The 15,238-nt window shown below is 38.0% G+C and overlaps 1 protein-coding gene across 4 annotated transcripts in view; it reads right to left on the reverse strand.

Annotated features, from left to right (window-relative positions):
* The window catches only part of HHAT (hedgehog acyltransferase), a 145,928-nt gene extending 131,148 nt beyond the window's left edge, over positions 1 to 14,780 (reverse strand). The window contains exons 1-5 of one of the 4 annotated variants that reach the window (XM_026048435.1): positions 14,751 to 14,780; positions 13,610 to 13,756; positions 8,511 to 8,578; positions 4,367 to 4,480; positions 1,353 to 1,547 (exon numbers count right to left, since the gene is read on the reverse strand). In XM_026048435.1, the coding sequence (XP_025904220.1) occupies positions 1,353 to 1,547; positions 4,367 to 4,480; positions 8,511 to 8,578; positions 13,610 to 13,703 (471 nt within the window). In that variant the 5' untranslated portion in view covers positions 13,704 to 13,756; positions 14,751 to 14,780. The other 3 variants (XM_026048433.1, XM_026048434.1, XM_026048432.1) reach the window with 3 other exon arrangements.
* Between the last annotated feature and the right edge of the window lie 458 nt (positions 14,781 to 15,238).

Raw genomic sequence — 15,238 nt, forward strand, 5'->3', positions numbered from 1 at the left:
TTTTACACAAATCAGCTGCAAGTGAATAATTTGTTTGGTATAAATCAAAATGTTAGAAGAAGTCTTCATCTTCATGCAGTAAGCTGCACTCACAAACAAAGCACTGTCAGGCTTGAGTAAGCAACTTCTGGATATGAATCCAAAAATGGAACACTTTAAATTGGTATGATTACATCTCTAATGAAGTAGAAAGGCATTTACTACAGCATTAGCAAACTGTTTAACACACCCTGTCTCCATGGGATGACATTTAAACACTAAGGCAGGTAGTTTCATCACAAGGCACTGATCAGTGGGATTGAGAGTAATGTCCACTGCTCCTCGTGAATTACAATTAAATGCTGTCATACTGAAATACATTTTTTTCAAATAGTTTTAAATGCTTCTTGCATACCCAAACAGCAAAAGCAAGGAGATAGCTGTATGTTCATATTCAAACCAAAATATGAAAAACAAATAAACTATGTATATTACAGATTATATATACACACACACACACATATATATATATATATATCTGTCTTTGGGCTTCTCAGGTGACTTTTTCTTTTCTTCTTCAAATGCGGAATATATTACAGTCCAGTTTTAAATGGACAAAATAAGAGAAGGGATTAGCCATGTTGCCTCAGGGCAAACTGAGAAGAAACAGCTGAATTTTCCCTACAGTTATTCCTTGCAACCTACTCTTTTCCCTGCTTTTCACTTTTCCTAACTTTCTGTGGGGGGACATGGAAGAAGTTTTAATGCAAAAAGAAGTGACTGGTGTAGATATTTCTCAGTCATCCAATTCACTAATGAACAAGTCATTTGTCATTTTAAAATCTTGCAGGATAAACTGTATCAAAATAGAACAAGGCAATAACAAATGCAATTAGAGCTACAAACAGTAGCTTTAATTTAAGGTAGTCAAGGCTGTTAGAGAAGATTCAGCAGGCTAGCGTGTACTGCAACTTTCCTCTAATCATGTCATCAGTTATCTAAAGACTACAAAAGCAGCTAAATGGTTGCCCTCTGTCTTCTCTGTTACCTCAACAACGTGTCTCTGCAGGTAAAAAGCACTACAATTCTCCTTACACAGTATTTTAGCAAGCTGTATCTCAATCCTTAACTTTGAGATACATTTGACTCCACAGGGCAGAGACCACTAGAGGGAGGGCTCACCAAGCTGATTAACAATCTATACCTCTGCTTTTAGAATCTCTCAGGGCAGGGCTCACAGTAGTTAAACACTCAAAGACTTTCTAAGCCAACCTCTGCTCAACTGAAGCAATAGTTTTGCAAAAAGATAAGTCCAGTAATGTCAAAAAATACCATAAACAATTTCTACACATAATTCAGACTACTCAATTTACCTTTGCTTCTTCTACAGCTGGTATGCGTAAAGTGGATAACAGGGTAAGAGAGCAGATCCATGTCAGAACTGGCATCTTAAATTGAGCCACAGCAAATGAAGTAACTGCGTGTAGGAAAATCACTGCCAAGCCCTTGATTCCCAAGAGAAACCAGCAAGCCACCATTCCGTATACCATCAGGCACCAAGGTTTATACTGCAAGTAAAGAAGAAAGAATTACCAACTATTACTTCAACTATTTCAAACATTAAAAACCCTCACACACTTAAGAATCAGACTGTTATATATATGCCTTACAGGAAACAAAAAGACACATAAGTAAATTCGGCCAGGAAATTACACAAAGAGATAACTCTACCCCTAAAGAAATCACTGCTGCTATCTCTTAATGACCTCACCACTAGGGGTGAATCATACAGACTCCCTGAAGCTCTTCAGTGAGAATTCCAATTCCTCCTTTCATTCTCTGAACTAGGAAAGTTTATTTTTGTGACAGCCTTTCAGAGGACACCACAAAATTGAATCACTATCAGTTTGGCTCAGATATTATCAGTCGTTACACAGTATTTAACTTGAATAAGGTGTCTTTTCCAGCACTCCTTATCAACTTGCCTCTGTTTCTGACAGGGCAGGACATCTAACCATAATGGTCTTTCCTGTGCATTAGTGTGTGGCTTCACAGGAAAAGTGGAAGACAGCTCCTCAAGATCACAGTCGTATTGCCTTACGCCCCCTCACGCATATCAACAAGAGGACAGCACTGAATGGAGATGAAAAAGTTACTTGTAGCTTATATGTTTGTGCCTCAATTAATTCAAGGCTTTCTACAGAAAGCATTTCCACACAATTCATACAGAGGCCTCTTTCACTTGACCATATAAAACTGATTAAGTTTCAGTGTTCTTACAGGGCACATCCAGTTTTCCCTCATTCTGTATAAACGACACTACTAAGAACTCTCGACTCGACAAGATACACACCCCAGTACTCCAAAAAGAGCAAGGCACAAATAACATGCTGACTAGCTAAAGCAAAGGCAGCAAACCGGTTGATAAGTGGAAATGAAAGCTGCCCCAATAACCTATTCTACTGGAAGGCTGAGTTGGGCTGGAGATGTAGCTGGACCCTAGTACAGCCATGAGGTCTGAAGATACTGAAGCCCCCACGTACCCATGCAAAAACCGCTCTCATTTCCATGCAGAGCCAAACACTGAGGATGCTTAAATTAAACAGCTCTTACTCTTAAACTGTTTCTGTACCAAAAAGAGGCCTGAAAGCCAGCCTTAAGCTGCTTATGAGCTACCAAGAGCCAAACGTCAGCTTGCAATGCTACAGTCACAAAAGCTTTGGGATTTATTTGGTAGATAACAATCTACTCAAAAAAAGCCACAAGGGACTTCACAGGCTTATGTGATTATTTCCCATATTAGGAACAGCTACTGTTCCAGCCACCAGACTCTAGAGATAAAGTTAGCCCTAAAATGTGGGTGATGCTTCCAAGAGCCAGCAGAAAGCCTCAACACAGGTTCTTCGGAAAGCTGTTTGTATGAGGAAAAAGGTTGCATACAAGTATACTACAGAAGATTGCCAATGCCATGACACAGACAAAACGGATTTCCAGCAAGACACAAGAGGATACTTGTTCTGGAACATTAGTAGCCGCTAAAGATGTTGAAACTTTTCAGTATCCTCTGAAATACTCTGAGCCGTATAGGGTAAGGGATGAGCTACAGCCCATTTTGCCGTCACAAAACTTGAGGCCTGTTCTGTCTTGATAAAAAATTACTGCGCACGTGCGAGCGCGCTCTCTCTCTCTCGCATTTTACTCGTCCTTTTCAAAGCTGATCACAATGATTTATGACTTTTCTTCTTTTTAATCTACAAGAAATAGCGCTTTTAATTCTGCTTTCCATGCATAAAACAAAAAAAAAAATGAAATGCTAAAATCAAGCTAGCAACAGAAGTAAACATAATGATATTACGTATACTACTGTTAAGAAATCTCCTCAGGGACCTCCAGTACATGTCCCATGAGCTGTAACTCCTCACAGTCATATCTCCATTTCAACTGAGTTATTGTATTTATGGATTTTTAATTCTTTACTGAAAATATAGAAACTGGCATCAAACCACCACACTAATGTCAAAGAATAAATTTTTAGTATGCTTTTAATGGGGTGGCATCCTAAAACTTAAGAATGGATTTGAGAAATAGAACTGGTCAGCAAATGAAAGCAGCCAGCAACTACCACCACTACTAAAAACATTTATTCTGTTGCATATGAATGTAAAATGAACAAATCTCAGATTAAAGTTCCATATAACTTCACTTAGCTCTCTCTCTTTGTACTATAAACCCAGAAGATGATTTCTGACAGGAAATGCCACATGTTTTAAACTTAAATGGTGGAATTAAACACCTGGAACAGTGTCCAGCGTCATATATCAGGCAATCTTTTTAAATAGGCAGAGGTGCCTGACCAACTGCACAACCAAATACTGTGCTATTCAGATAACACAGGTCAGCAAAAAAGTCTTCAGCAATTAGTCAGAAACAGGGCACTTGCACTAGACTGAAAATCTCAGTGTACGTGGCTCTCTACACATAACCAGAGCCCCCCAACCCAAAACACTTTAATTACCTACCTTATATTGATAGTACATGCAGAGAAAAGAGCCACACAACTTAAAGGAAAATTTTCTTCAGTGTTTCTAGGCAAAGAAATGCTACTTTGTCATGAATTGCATAGGCATGTTTTAAAGAAACCATTTCAAATTCTTGAAAGAATAATATTTTTAGTATATCACGGCAAAGCATTTTTTTCAAATTTAAAGTGTCCAATTGTAGACCTAATGCAACCAGTCTCTTTGCTTTGCATTATCACTACAAATCTATTCAAATAATGTATTCTACAGGACTTGGGTTTTATCAGCCTGCAGTCTAAATGCCCGAGTTTCAATTCCTACAGTTAATTAAAACAAAACTCACAGCTGCAAAATAAATGTATATGTACCTTTTCCAGAAAGAGTCGGGACATTTGTGATACCAGTAGATGACCAACCAGAAGCCACAGGATATGTTCCCTTCCCCAGTCTATCCAGTAACTCCACTCAAAATCCAGGGAATCCTAGTGCAAAGTTAATTAGAAGATATGAATCATAATCATAAAAAGATATTCTTAAAAGACAATGAAATGTCTTAATAAAATAATATATCTCCATTTTGTCTTCTAATTATTTAAAAATCATAGAAATATTCTTATTTCTGTGAATTCTATGAATTTCTATGAATTTAGAAGCACATTGCATAAGCTTAAAGAAAGACTTCTGTCAGGTCAGCCTGGCAAGTTGATCAATACTGCAAAAATGTTCAAATCGGAAGGCACAGAGGTAGACACACGTGCACAGGCACACACATTCTCCTACAGTGGAAAACAAACTAGTGAACACAGAGATGGAATAAGATTCCCACCTCTAAATGCTTCCCATTCAAACCTGCTTGTTTTTGTTCAGTCAAAAACTTTCTTTAGGAGGCCTCTAGGAACTGCATGTATTCTGAACCAGGGTCACTCGGATTCATGCTGACAGCAGCTGAGCAGCAGGGCCATGAGTTGGGCCAAACCGGCTTCAGGCAGACCCTTTATGTAAGCATGTGCACTCCAGTCCTGTTCCACCCTCAACAAGCTCATTAGTCAAAGAGCTGGATCGAGGGAAAAAATAGTGAGTTTTTTGTTTGTTTGTTTTAAGAGAAAAAGGGAAAACAAGAAATTGCAACTGCACATAAATTACTCCCAGCTATGCACTTCAATTACTTAGAGATCAATGTGCAGCATTACCTAAATTCAAGTCAGTTATCCTGACACTCTTTCAGCACTTAGGCAATTTAACTTCTTAAAAATAAACTAATGGAAGTTTTACATTCATTGCCAAAACTTTCCCAAACTACATATATTACCTTGCTCCTAGCCTGAGGTCTCAGATTAATCACAATAAAATAACTTGTTTTTGAAAGAAAAACAAAGTTAATGCTTGGAAACATGGAACACGGCCTAACTACAAAATCTATGTTCTACTCTCTGCTCAGGCAAACAACTACATGTTCAAAAATTCACTGAAGAATAATCTGGAAAAAAAAAAACAAAAAAAAACCACACACACCACCTTCTCTACCTGTGCGAGGAAGTTACATAGTTACATGCAAACTATTCCACATATTAGGGAGAAAGAGTTTTCTGACAAATAGGTAACAAACTGCCACAGGAGTCATATTGAAAGATAACACCATAGCAGAGCAATCATAACAGGCACTGCAAATTGTCACAAAGCACATATCAAGAGAAGTGCCCAACTACCTCCAGAATCAAAATCAAAAAATTCAAAGAAGAAAAATACAACTGGAATAAAATTGCAACAATGCTGTCAGTCTTTAAGACCACTAATATCTTAGCATAGGGCTGAAAAGATTTGACCCAAATGCCTCCAAAGTGCCCCTCAGCATCTCTGTCCATCTGACTCTCCTACACCTGTTCTGAGACACCACCTGCAAGCTCCTCACATTTCAGAGCACGCTAGTTCAGCGGAAAGAAAACCTACATCTGGTCTTTCGGCTTCCACTGAATATCCAGAGAGACTTCCTCTTCAGAGGAACAATCATTTTAAACAGACCAATTCTTTCCAGCAGAAGAAGACCTTGCCAGAAATCTTTCCACTTGTTTTAATTTTGTTTGAATTTTCTCACTGCCTTAGCAGTCAAAAATACCACCTCTTCATCAATTGGAAAATTGACTGTACAATGCATGCTGAGCTGAGATCTGACTACATGAAGGGAAGAAGTAAAAATCTACTTCCCACAGTTTGACTGGGATCAAAAAATCACTGATACTTCACAAAGCCTGCTCCGCGCTGGGAAAACGAGCACCTTCAGGGACCTTTCTTCTCTGCATAGTGCAACTTCAAGAAGCCAGAGATATTTACAGTTTACTTCAGTTTCACTGAACTGATGGAAGAGAAATTTAAGCTCATAGGTAAGATTTCTGAGGGGAAAGGAATTGGTCTTCTCTCTTGTTTAGATGGATTCTTCCACCGAAGCTGAAGACAGAAAAATAATTTAAGAAAATGAAAACTGACTGCAGAGCTACTCAAGCCTCACACCACTGTCAGCTTGGCTTCACAGTCACACTATCTTTGCAGACTAATCCAATTCTAATATGATAAATCCTTCTAATCCCTTTCCCTTTAGCTAGTACTGACACTCAAAGCAAATTAGTCTGATTTTACTGTCCCCTGACTATTCAAATCCAACAGATTCATATCTATCTGTTTGCACTGACACTCTATCTTATTTTTAGAGAATATAAAAAAAAAAACCTGAAACTTATTCTGAGTAGGAAGCAAGATCAAGAGCCATGTACTCCTCATGTTGACTTCTGGCAAAGTTTCAGAGAAAGGCTACAGATGTTCAACCATTGCCTACTGAAAATAAAGCAGCATGAGTGCCAAGGAAACCCTGTCTGATGCAAGTATGGGAAGGGATATGGGATAGCAGTCAATTTCTATAAGCAGAAGAAATGGAAAGTAATAAACTCGGCCTCAGGTGAGAAAGGCAAGACAAAACACTGGCTTCCAATGCATGGCTTTCACCATCCTCATGGCTTCTCAGATTTCCCTTCCTCATTAAAAGCATCTGCAATACATTTTCTTTGAAGACACAGGTTGCACAGTTGCCAGTGCCTGAATGCCCTCCACTGAATGTTCTGCCAAAATAGTCCTTGCTAAAGGGCAGCTTACTTGCTGTATGCTATGAAAGCAAGGATAATGTGCCAAATTCTACTGTAAGGCAAGTCACACCACACAATCATATTTTCAGCTGAATTATACATATTGTACACTTTAAGCCTTTATGGAATACTTTGAGTATAAGAACATGCACATATCTGAAATTTTTTTTTTTTTTTTTTAAAGATAATTAAGAGCAAATCTGAACTGCCCTGGAAAAGATGGTTTTGGTGAAAATAAATACACCTTCCTTGAAAAGAAGGATCATTTAAATGATAAGTTTCCATAATAAGTTTGATCAGATGAAATCAGGTCAGTTTGAAATACCTGTTACATGCAAGTGTCATTAATCACACAGAAGGGATATGTTAGTGGCCTCATTTCCTGTACAGAACCACAATGAAAGTTGTAAGACTTGGGGGTAGGGGAGGAAAAGGTAAGAGACTTGTGGCTGTTTGAAGGCCTAGGCTTTTTAGCATTTCAGAGGCTAAAAGAACAAAACACACAGAAAGAGTCCATAGAGAGGGTGACAAAGGACTTAAATACCAAAATATTTCTGTAGATACTCATTTTTAGTTTTGTCTAAATAATGGCTTATATCATTTACACAATTTTTAAATAAGTCAGCTTTTTTTAAATATTCCATATTTCTTTAAATATTTGCACTGCAAGTCTGCTCTCTTGCATGCAGAAACATAGACCAATCAATAATGAAACTAGTGTTTGCTGATATTAAGCATCGCTGAGAAAACAAGTGACTTGAATAAAAGGGATGAGGGAAGTGGAGGGGGAGGAGAGGGAGGGAAAAAGAAAAAAGAAAAAAAAAAAAAAAGAATAGTTATGCCAGAGTTATATGTGGTGCCTGGAAAGCCAAACAGCAGCAATGAAGAATATGTGATTTTGTCACTGAGAAAGACTCCAGACCAGCAAAGAAAAACCCCTGTCATTAGAATTCTTAGGTCTGGATACGTTAGGTAAATCTTCTTCCTCATTAGAAACAAATTTCTCTATGCTTTGACAGATGTATATTAAAAAAAAAAAAAAAATGTATCTACGCAGTACCTATGCTTAGAGGCTGTTTCTTGTTCCTCATGGAGTTTGGAGTCAGGAGACTACTGAAGTCTGGCTACATAAATGGAGAGAAGTATCTAACTGTCAACAAAATCTGAAAAATATTAAAACACCTAAGATTAAGTTTGCTTATAAGAAGTCATCTCAGAAAAGCAGACCCAACATATAGTGATTTGTTCCAGGAGCTCTATATCCCAGCAGAACTTCATTTAATATACCTGATTACTGAAATAAGACATTAATGAATGTCAAGAACAGATATTTACACTAAATTTACAAACTAAAAGTGTTGGTAACATGCATTAATCTTACCCTTTTAAGTCCCTGAAATAGAATGCCCTGGTCCAATCCAAAATCTCTGTCAATTTTGTCTTCATATTCTGCAAAGAATAACACATTTTCATTAATAGCAGATCACTAAGCAAGAGGTAGTGCCATGGCACTCCGTTTCTGAACAGTAGCAAATTCTCCACACCCGTTTCACAAATACAGATGCTCAGAACCTGGAAAGAGGCAATTTCTATGCAGAAAGAATTTTAGAAGCACATAGCCAACAAATCAAAGTTTCTGCCTATCCAGTGGACGTTAATAAGATGACCTTCTCTAACAAATCCCTGCAGCTCTTGAGCTTTCACCTCTGCTCATCCACAATTTTTGTAAAACTAATGCATAATAACCTGGATCATCAGGCACAATTTTCCAACCAATTCCAACTTTTGGACCTACGCAAACTATTCAGCAGGCACAAACAAGTCAGTAAAGCTCTGTATGTTGCCATCCATCAGTTGAGCTGTAAAAATCTAACTAGAGAAGCATTCATAGCCAGTGGCAGATGTAATGCCAGGTTAGTCATATGTGCATCATTGAAGTGTAATATTTATTGTTTTGTACACACTCATCTCTAAATAACATTAGAAACACATCATTTAAAAATGATTTACTGCAATGAGAAGAAGAAATCTATGAAATATGTTTCTAAACCAGGTAGAGATTTCCCGAAAAACTATGACAGTAAAAGAAATTCCAGTTGATGTTGTTGATGTTTTTGAGGACACCTAGTTGACCTGGAACAACATTCTGTGGTGGAAAGTTGCTTCTTCCACTGCTTCTTTTCACATTGGAAACAAGCTATTCCAGGGAAATAAAAGAAAACTTATCCTGCTTAGCATATACAGAGAATGCTTGTAATACTGCAGTTTTTAAATCACTTCCCACAATCTGGGAGGCATCCTGTTGTACAAGAATGATTTATGGAGACATTATTTATTCACAGAGAAGAGATGAATCTTAGCTCAGAGACAGAGACCAGGTTAGAATTTGATCCAGTCCTGCTGACTTCTACTTGTTAAATCATTCCATTGTTAAATCAATGGAATTAACTGAATGGCACTGCAGGGAGAGCTCTTATCCTGAGAGCTCTTTGAAACAAGCAGTTGCCAACCCACCTCAATAAAGCCTCCCAGGGGGAAGAGGGAGGGAGGAAAAAAAAAGAAAAAGCCCAACAACAACCTACTTGGCTGCTTGGATAGATCCATTCCTTACAGAGCTGCTTACAGTTAAAATACACATCTGCCTGTCATCAGTAGCCAGGCAACATGAGCAGCTGCTTCATTCTTACAGGGTTACTGGTCTCCTAGACTGTCCTCTCTCTCTCCTGTTTATCAGGTCCTGCTCTTGAATTTGTGGTTAGATTCACTTCTGCAAAGAACTTCCAGTGGGAGCGCTCTAGCTCCTGTTCCAGCCATGCTCCCAATATGAGCAGCCTAAGGTGTTAAACACAGAGCTCTTGGCTTGGGAACAGACTATCCCTGTCTCCTTTCACCCCCCTCCAATAATGGCACACAGATCCTGTGCTGGGATCCAATTATAACCATAAAAACAAACCTAAATTTAGATTTTTAATTAAATGGAAAAGCTACACTGTGTAAATTAATCAGTACTGTAGAAGTACTCAAAGGAAATCTTTCCATGTTCTCAGTAATGAGAGAAGTATCTGTATCTCAGTTTTAACCTCCAAATTGCTATAAGCTGTCTACACAGGACACTTCAAATATAGGTAGAAAAAATAATTATATCTTCACCAGCTGTCATCCTTTTCCATAAAACAGATTTTCATGCTAAGAATTATAATCTAAAATAGCAAGTACAAAATATACAATGAAAAAACATAATTGGGTCGTTTCAACATGTAGAGCATATAAGCAACACTATTTCTATGTTTTAAGACTGCTTAATATCTCCCTCTAGGGGGAAAGCAAGACACAGCAAGACACAAGATTTGAATACAAGCATGGCAAAGCCTTCAGGAGAATAAGGCCTTTTGAGTCAGCTTTCTACAAATATTCTGCCCTCCAAACTGACTATGTTCTGCAACATGCAGGCACCTCCCATTACACATTTAAGTAGTAATTAAGTGTGCTTCTGGGGAAGCACATCCCTATCCTTAATTTCATTCTCATAAGCATTTTTAGAAAGCTTCTAGTTAACACAGAACACCACATTTCTCTAACTAGCTGCTCTAGATATGTCTATAACTTAATGTCATGCTTGCTTACACTATCAGGATGTGCCAAAATGCACCCTTTCTTCCTTTCAAAAAAGGAAGATCACTATCTTCAATAAGTCAATATTCAAGAAAACAAAAATCGTGTAGTCGCTAAAAGAGAATAATCAAAGAATATTCACATGCTTTTAAAAGAGCTAATAAACTGTATAAAAAAAATGGACATTCATTAAACGTTAACAGGAGAATATCTTAATTCCACAGTCCATGCTATGTTAGCAAAACTTTTCCTGTTGCCCTCCCCTGATATCCAAGCCTTAAGGACATTTTAGCATAGCAATGATAAATCTGGACTGCATTGGACTAAGTACCTTCTACCACTTTTGGAAAATAATAAATAAATCCTTCCAACACTCATATCACAAATCAAGTCTCAAAACAGAGTTCCATAGAAGCAAGCCTGCTGCACTGGCAAAGCAAAGCAGTTTGCCCACAAATTAAACATTTTGAATTTTAAAAGTGAACTCTTGTAATAACTTCCAACAGCTCAAAAAGAAAGCTACTCAATAGACCCTTCACCTCACAAGGTTAAGTTTTGGGCTAGTTGGCGGGGTGGGAGTTCAATTACTTGGTTCAAACAGTTAAAGCTTTTTGCTGCAGGCCTAAAAAAAAGAAAAAAAAAAGAAAAAGAAAAAAAATCACATAAGAATCACATATGAATATTTAACATTCAAAAGGTAAGAGCAAACAGAGATAAAACTGATTAGTATATTAATTAAAACTCTTTCCACAAAATTTAGATTTCTGTAGCAGCTCAGGTAACAGTGATATTAAAGGGAGGAGATGCTTTGACATCAGCATAGGAAGACTGCTAAGCTGCTTGCACATGTAAACATGACTTAGTAACCAGTACATCCTTTAAAAATCTGCCTTATCCTTTTCTATTTTACAGATTAAGGAAAAGTCATGTGTTGTAAAACCCTCAGATGAAAGAAAACATGATTATGCAAGTCCACTTTGAGTAAATAGAGGAGAAGAGGTGCTCACAATTCCAGAAATCAAGTTCTTAAGCATCTGCTGAGAAATTCATTATGAAATGCAATATTTGTCTGTTTTTCTTTTTACAGTTTTGCTCTACTACCACTAAAAGATAGTCATAAAATCTTTTTTAATTACTACACAGTATTTATTTAGCTATCTATCTGCATCAAAATATCAATAACAGATCTAATGAAAACGTAACATCTGATGACAATCTTTCTCAACTGACTATTTTTAAAATGATGCAGGCGGTAGGTTGCAAGACTGATGGAAAATACTGAATTCAGAAGGTGAGTGCTTTTGGTTTTATTTGTTGGTATTTGCCTTACTTCAGCAGCTAAACTCTCTTGTGCTTAAAAGTAAGGCATACACATTGCTGAATTGACAAATACAGTCCTGAATAAAAGAGATTAAAAAAGAAAGAAAGGCCCTTCTTTCAGAAGCCACAATCACTGCACAACAAATAGCCTCTGTGCAGTTCAGTGGAACTTCTTATACACAATGGCACTTCTTATGCACACTAAAAAGGGTCTATTTCCGCATTTTCTTAGCTTGGCATAAAATACTCCTAGTGAAAAATTAGCAAAAGCTTTGGCCTTTATAACAAAGGCATAGGATTGTCTAATGCTTAGAAAAGAGCTGTGGACAGGGAAGGCAAGAAAAGAGAAGACAGAAATATTCCAATAACCCATTCTAGTATTTTACTGATTTTCTAACATATTAAGAAGAGCAAAGCTTGTGGCTGTAAAGTTTATCTCACTTGTTACATAACTATAAATTCATAAATATCACTGCATTAAATCAGTGAAGTTAGAATTTCTGTTTGCACAGAATTAAATTTGTGATTTTTTTTTTCCGACAATAGACTATCATGTCCTACTGTACTAAAATAAATGGGTTACAGCAATCCCCCTTAACCAGCTTAGGTGTGAAAAACTTTATGGAATTAGCTGTTAGCTAGACAGTACATCCCAGACACAGAACATTTTACTATATAGATAGGTAGATACGTATATAGATAGACAACACAACCACAAGAATGATGCTCATCTGAAAAGCAACCTTAAATCAGAAGAATTTACAGGCATATATAAAAAAAGACATAACCCACTCTATCGCTTATTCTGTCATCTCTGAGCAAGACTGAATGGCTGTCACAAGGAGCACGCACTTGTCCAAGATGCTTCACTAATTCCATATAACTTGATTAGCCCTCATAAGCATACAGCTATGGCCCTGCTGGGGGGCCTATGACCCGCTTACACATCAAAGCCACAAGAGGAAAATGTCAGATGTGCACCAGAAGTCAGAAATTCCTGAATTCTAGCCATGTACTTGACCCATTCATCTCCACTGGTTTCAAGCATAGGCTCTGTTCTTACGCTGCCTCCACATGTTCACTGCTGGCACACAGAAAGACTATTGAATTTTACAAGGCCACTCACAATCTTAAACTTAACCATGCAGATTAAAGCTTGTCTCAGTAGGGCCTTACTGCTCCTGAAAGAAAACATGTTCTGCAAAAGTAAAAGTAGCTCTTTGTTCCTTTTCACAGTGTCATTTGGGTTTCCTATGTTTCCATCATCCACTCTGACAGATGAGTATGATACCATTAAAATAATAAAAGAGTCCCTTGGTAAACATGAACTCTTAATAAGTCTCATCATAAAACCCTCCTACAGAGCTGGCTCCTTGCTACTGCTTACTTTTATTTTCCCAGTTTCCAGCAAGAAAATGGTTAGATGCTCCATCTCAAAGGTCTCTTTTGGGAATCCTCTGGTATTTTGTTAGTTTGATAGGTAGCCTGAAAACCACACTCGAGTTAACTCATACAAAAATAAAAATCTAAAATGCTTTATAGACTTACTTTTGGAAACTTTATACACTTCATAGAAGGAATAAAAATGAGAGCCAACTGCAATAAGCAGGTAGAGATTCATTTCCCAAGCTGGCAGCATCATTAGTCCTCAAGCTTTCCACCGCTGATCAGAGTTTGCAACTTTGTAGTTAATCCCTTTAAAAAAAAAAAAAAGGAAGCAACACAAAGAAACTTGATACAATGTTGTTCAACATCCAAATGACTTAAAACAATAAACAAAGCTATAGGGAGATGGATTATGCAATATGGGGGGGGGGGGGGGGARAAAARAAAGACATACACACACTTTGCACTCACATGTCTTCACTGGAGTATTTCATACTATGACTGTCTGTACTTTCTTAGAGTCACGTACTTTTGGGCAGTGACTAAAGTTTATAAATATTATTCTAGTAGTTTGATCACAAAACAATAACACAATACGCACTCCTTTAAGAGAAAGGAGAGTAGATTGAAAACCTATATATGAGCTCTAGCTAACATAAATAATGCAAAAGTTTAAAACCACAATGCATCTGTATAGACACCCATCTTAGCTGTCTATCATACATAGCCTATATTACACATATATATATATACACACACACATATATATATATATATAAAACACACACCCTACTCACATGAACAGGCTCAAAGAAACCCTTCACAATTCTGTGGTACCTAATCAGTATAAGGCATTAGGATTTCACTCACACGTGAAATCGCAGCACTCTCTTTATACGAAAACACGTTTGCAGTTGAAAACGCAGCAAAAAGATGTAAAAACGACACCCAACACGAGCCCTTCTGAGAGCTGGGAAACTCAGCACGTCCTTTACGGCGCAGCGCAACAGAGCTACCGTCCCCGCAAGGGAGCCTCCCTTACGCACTTCATTCATACAATTCCCGGAGTTGCTCCAGTTCGGGATGCAGCCAACACGCACGCGGGAGCGGAACGGCTCTGGCGCGCTGCAAACGCAGGCTTTGACCCGGAGCCATCCCGGGAAGGAGCCGCTTTCCGGGGCCGCCCTGCCTCGCTCGGGCCCTCCCCCGGGCGCCGCGCCGCTCACCGGGTGCAAGGTACGAGCACCCCTACGGGAACCGCGCTCCGGCGCCAGGAGGAGCCGCCCCGCGGGGCCGCTTTTACCTGCCAGGGGCTCCCGGGCTCCTTCCGCACGCCGGTTTGAAGCGCGCGGCCGTTACCGGGCGGCGCGCGGGAAAAGGGGGCAGGCGGCGTGGGGGAGGGGCAGCCACGGGGCGGCCGTTAAGGAGGCGGGGCGCGGGGCGGGCGTTCCCGCGGGAGAGGCGGTGGGAATAAAGGGAATGGCGCCGTTTATTTATTTATATTTATATTTATATTTATATATATATATATATATATACACACACACCATATATATATATGTATATAAGTATATAAAGTATATAAAGTATATATATATATACTTTATATATATATATATATAGTATAAAGTATATATATATATATATATAYTATATATATAYTATATATATAYTATATATATATATATAAATATATATATATATATTTTTATATATATATATAGTATAAAGTATATATATATATACTTTATATATATATATATATATATACTTTATATATATATAAAGTAT

Source organism: Nothoprocta perdicaria, unplaced genomic scaffold (genome assembly GCF_003342845.1).
Source record: "Nothoprocta perdicaria isolate Ctin4 unplaced genomic scaffold, notPer1 scaffold_54, whole genome shotgun sequence".
Lineage (NCBI taxonomy): Eukaryota > Metazoa > Chordata > Aves > Tinamiformes > Tinamidae > Nothoprocta > Nothoprocta perdicaria.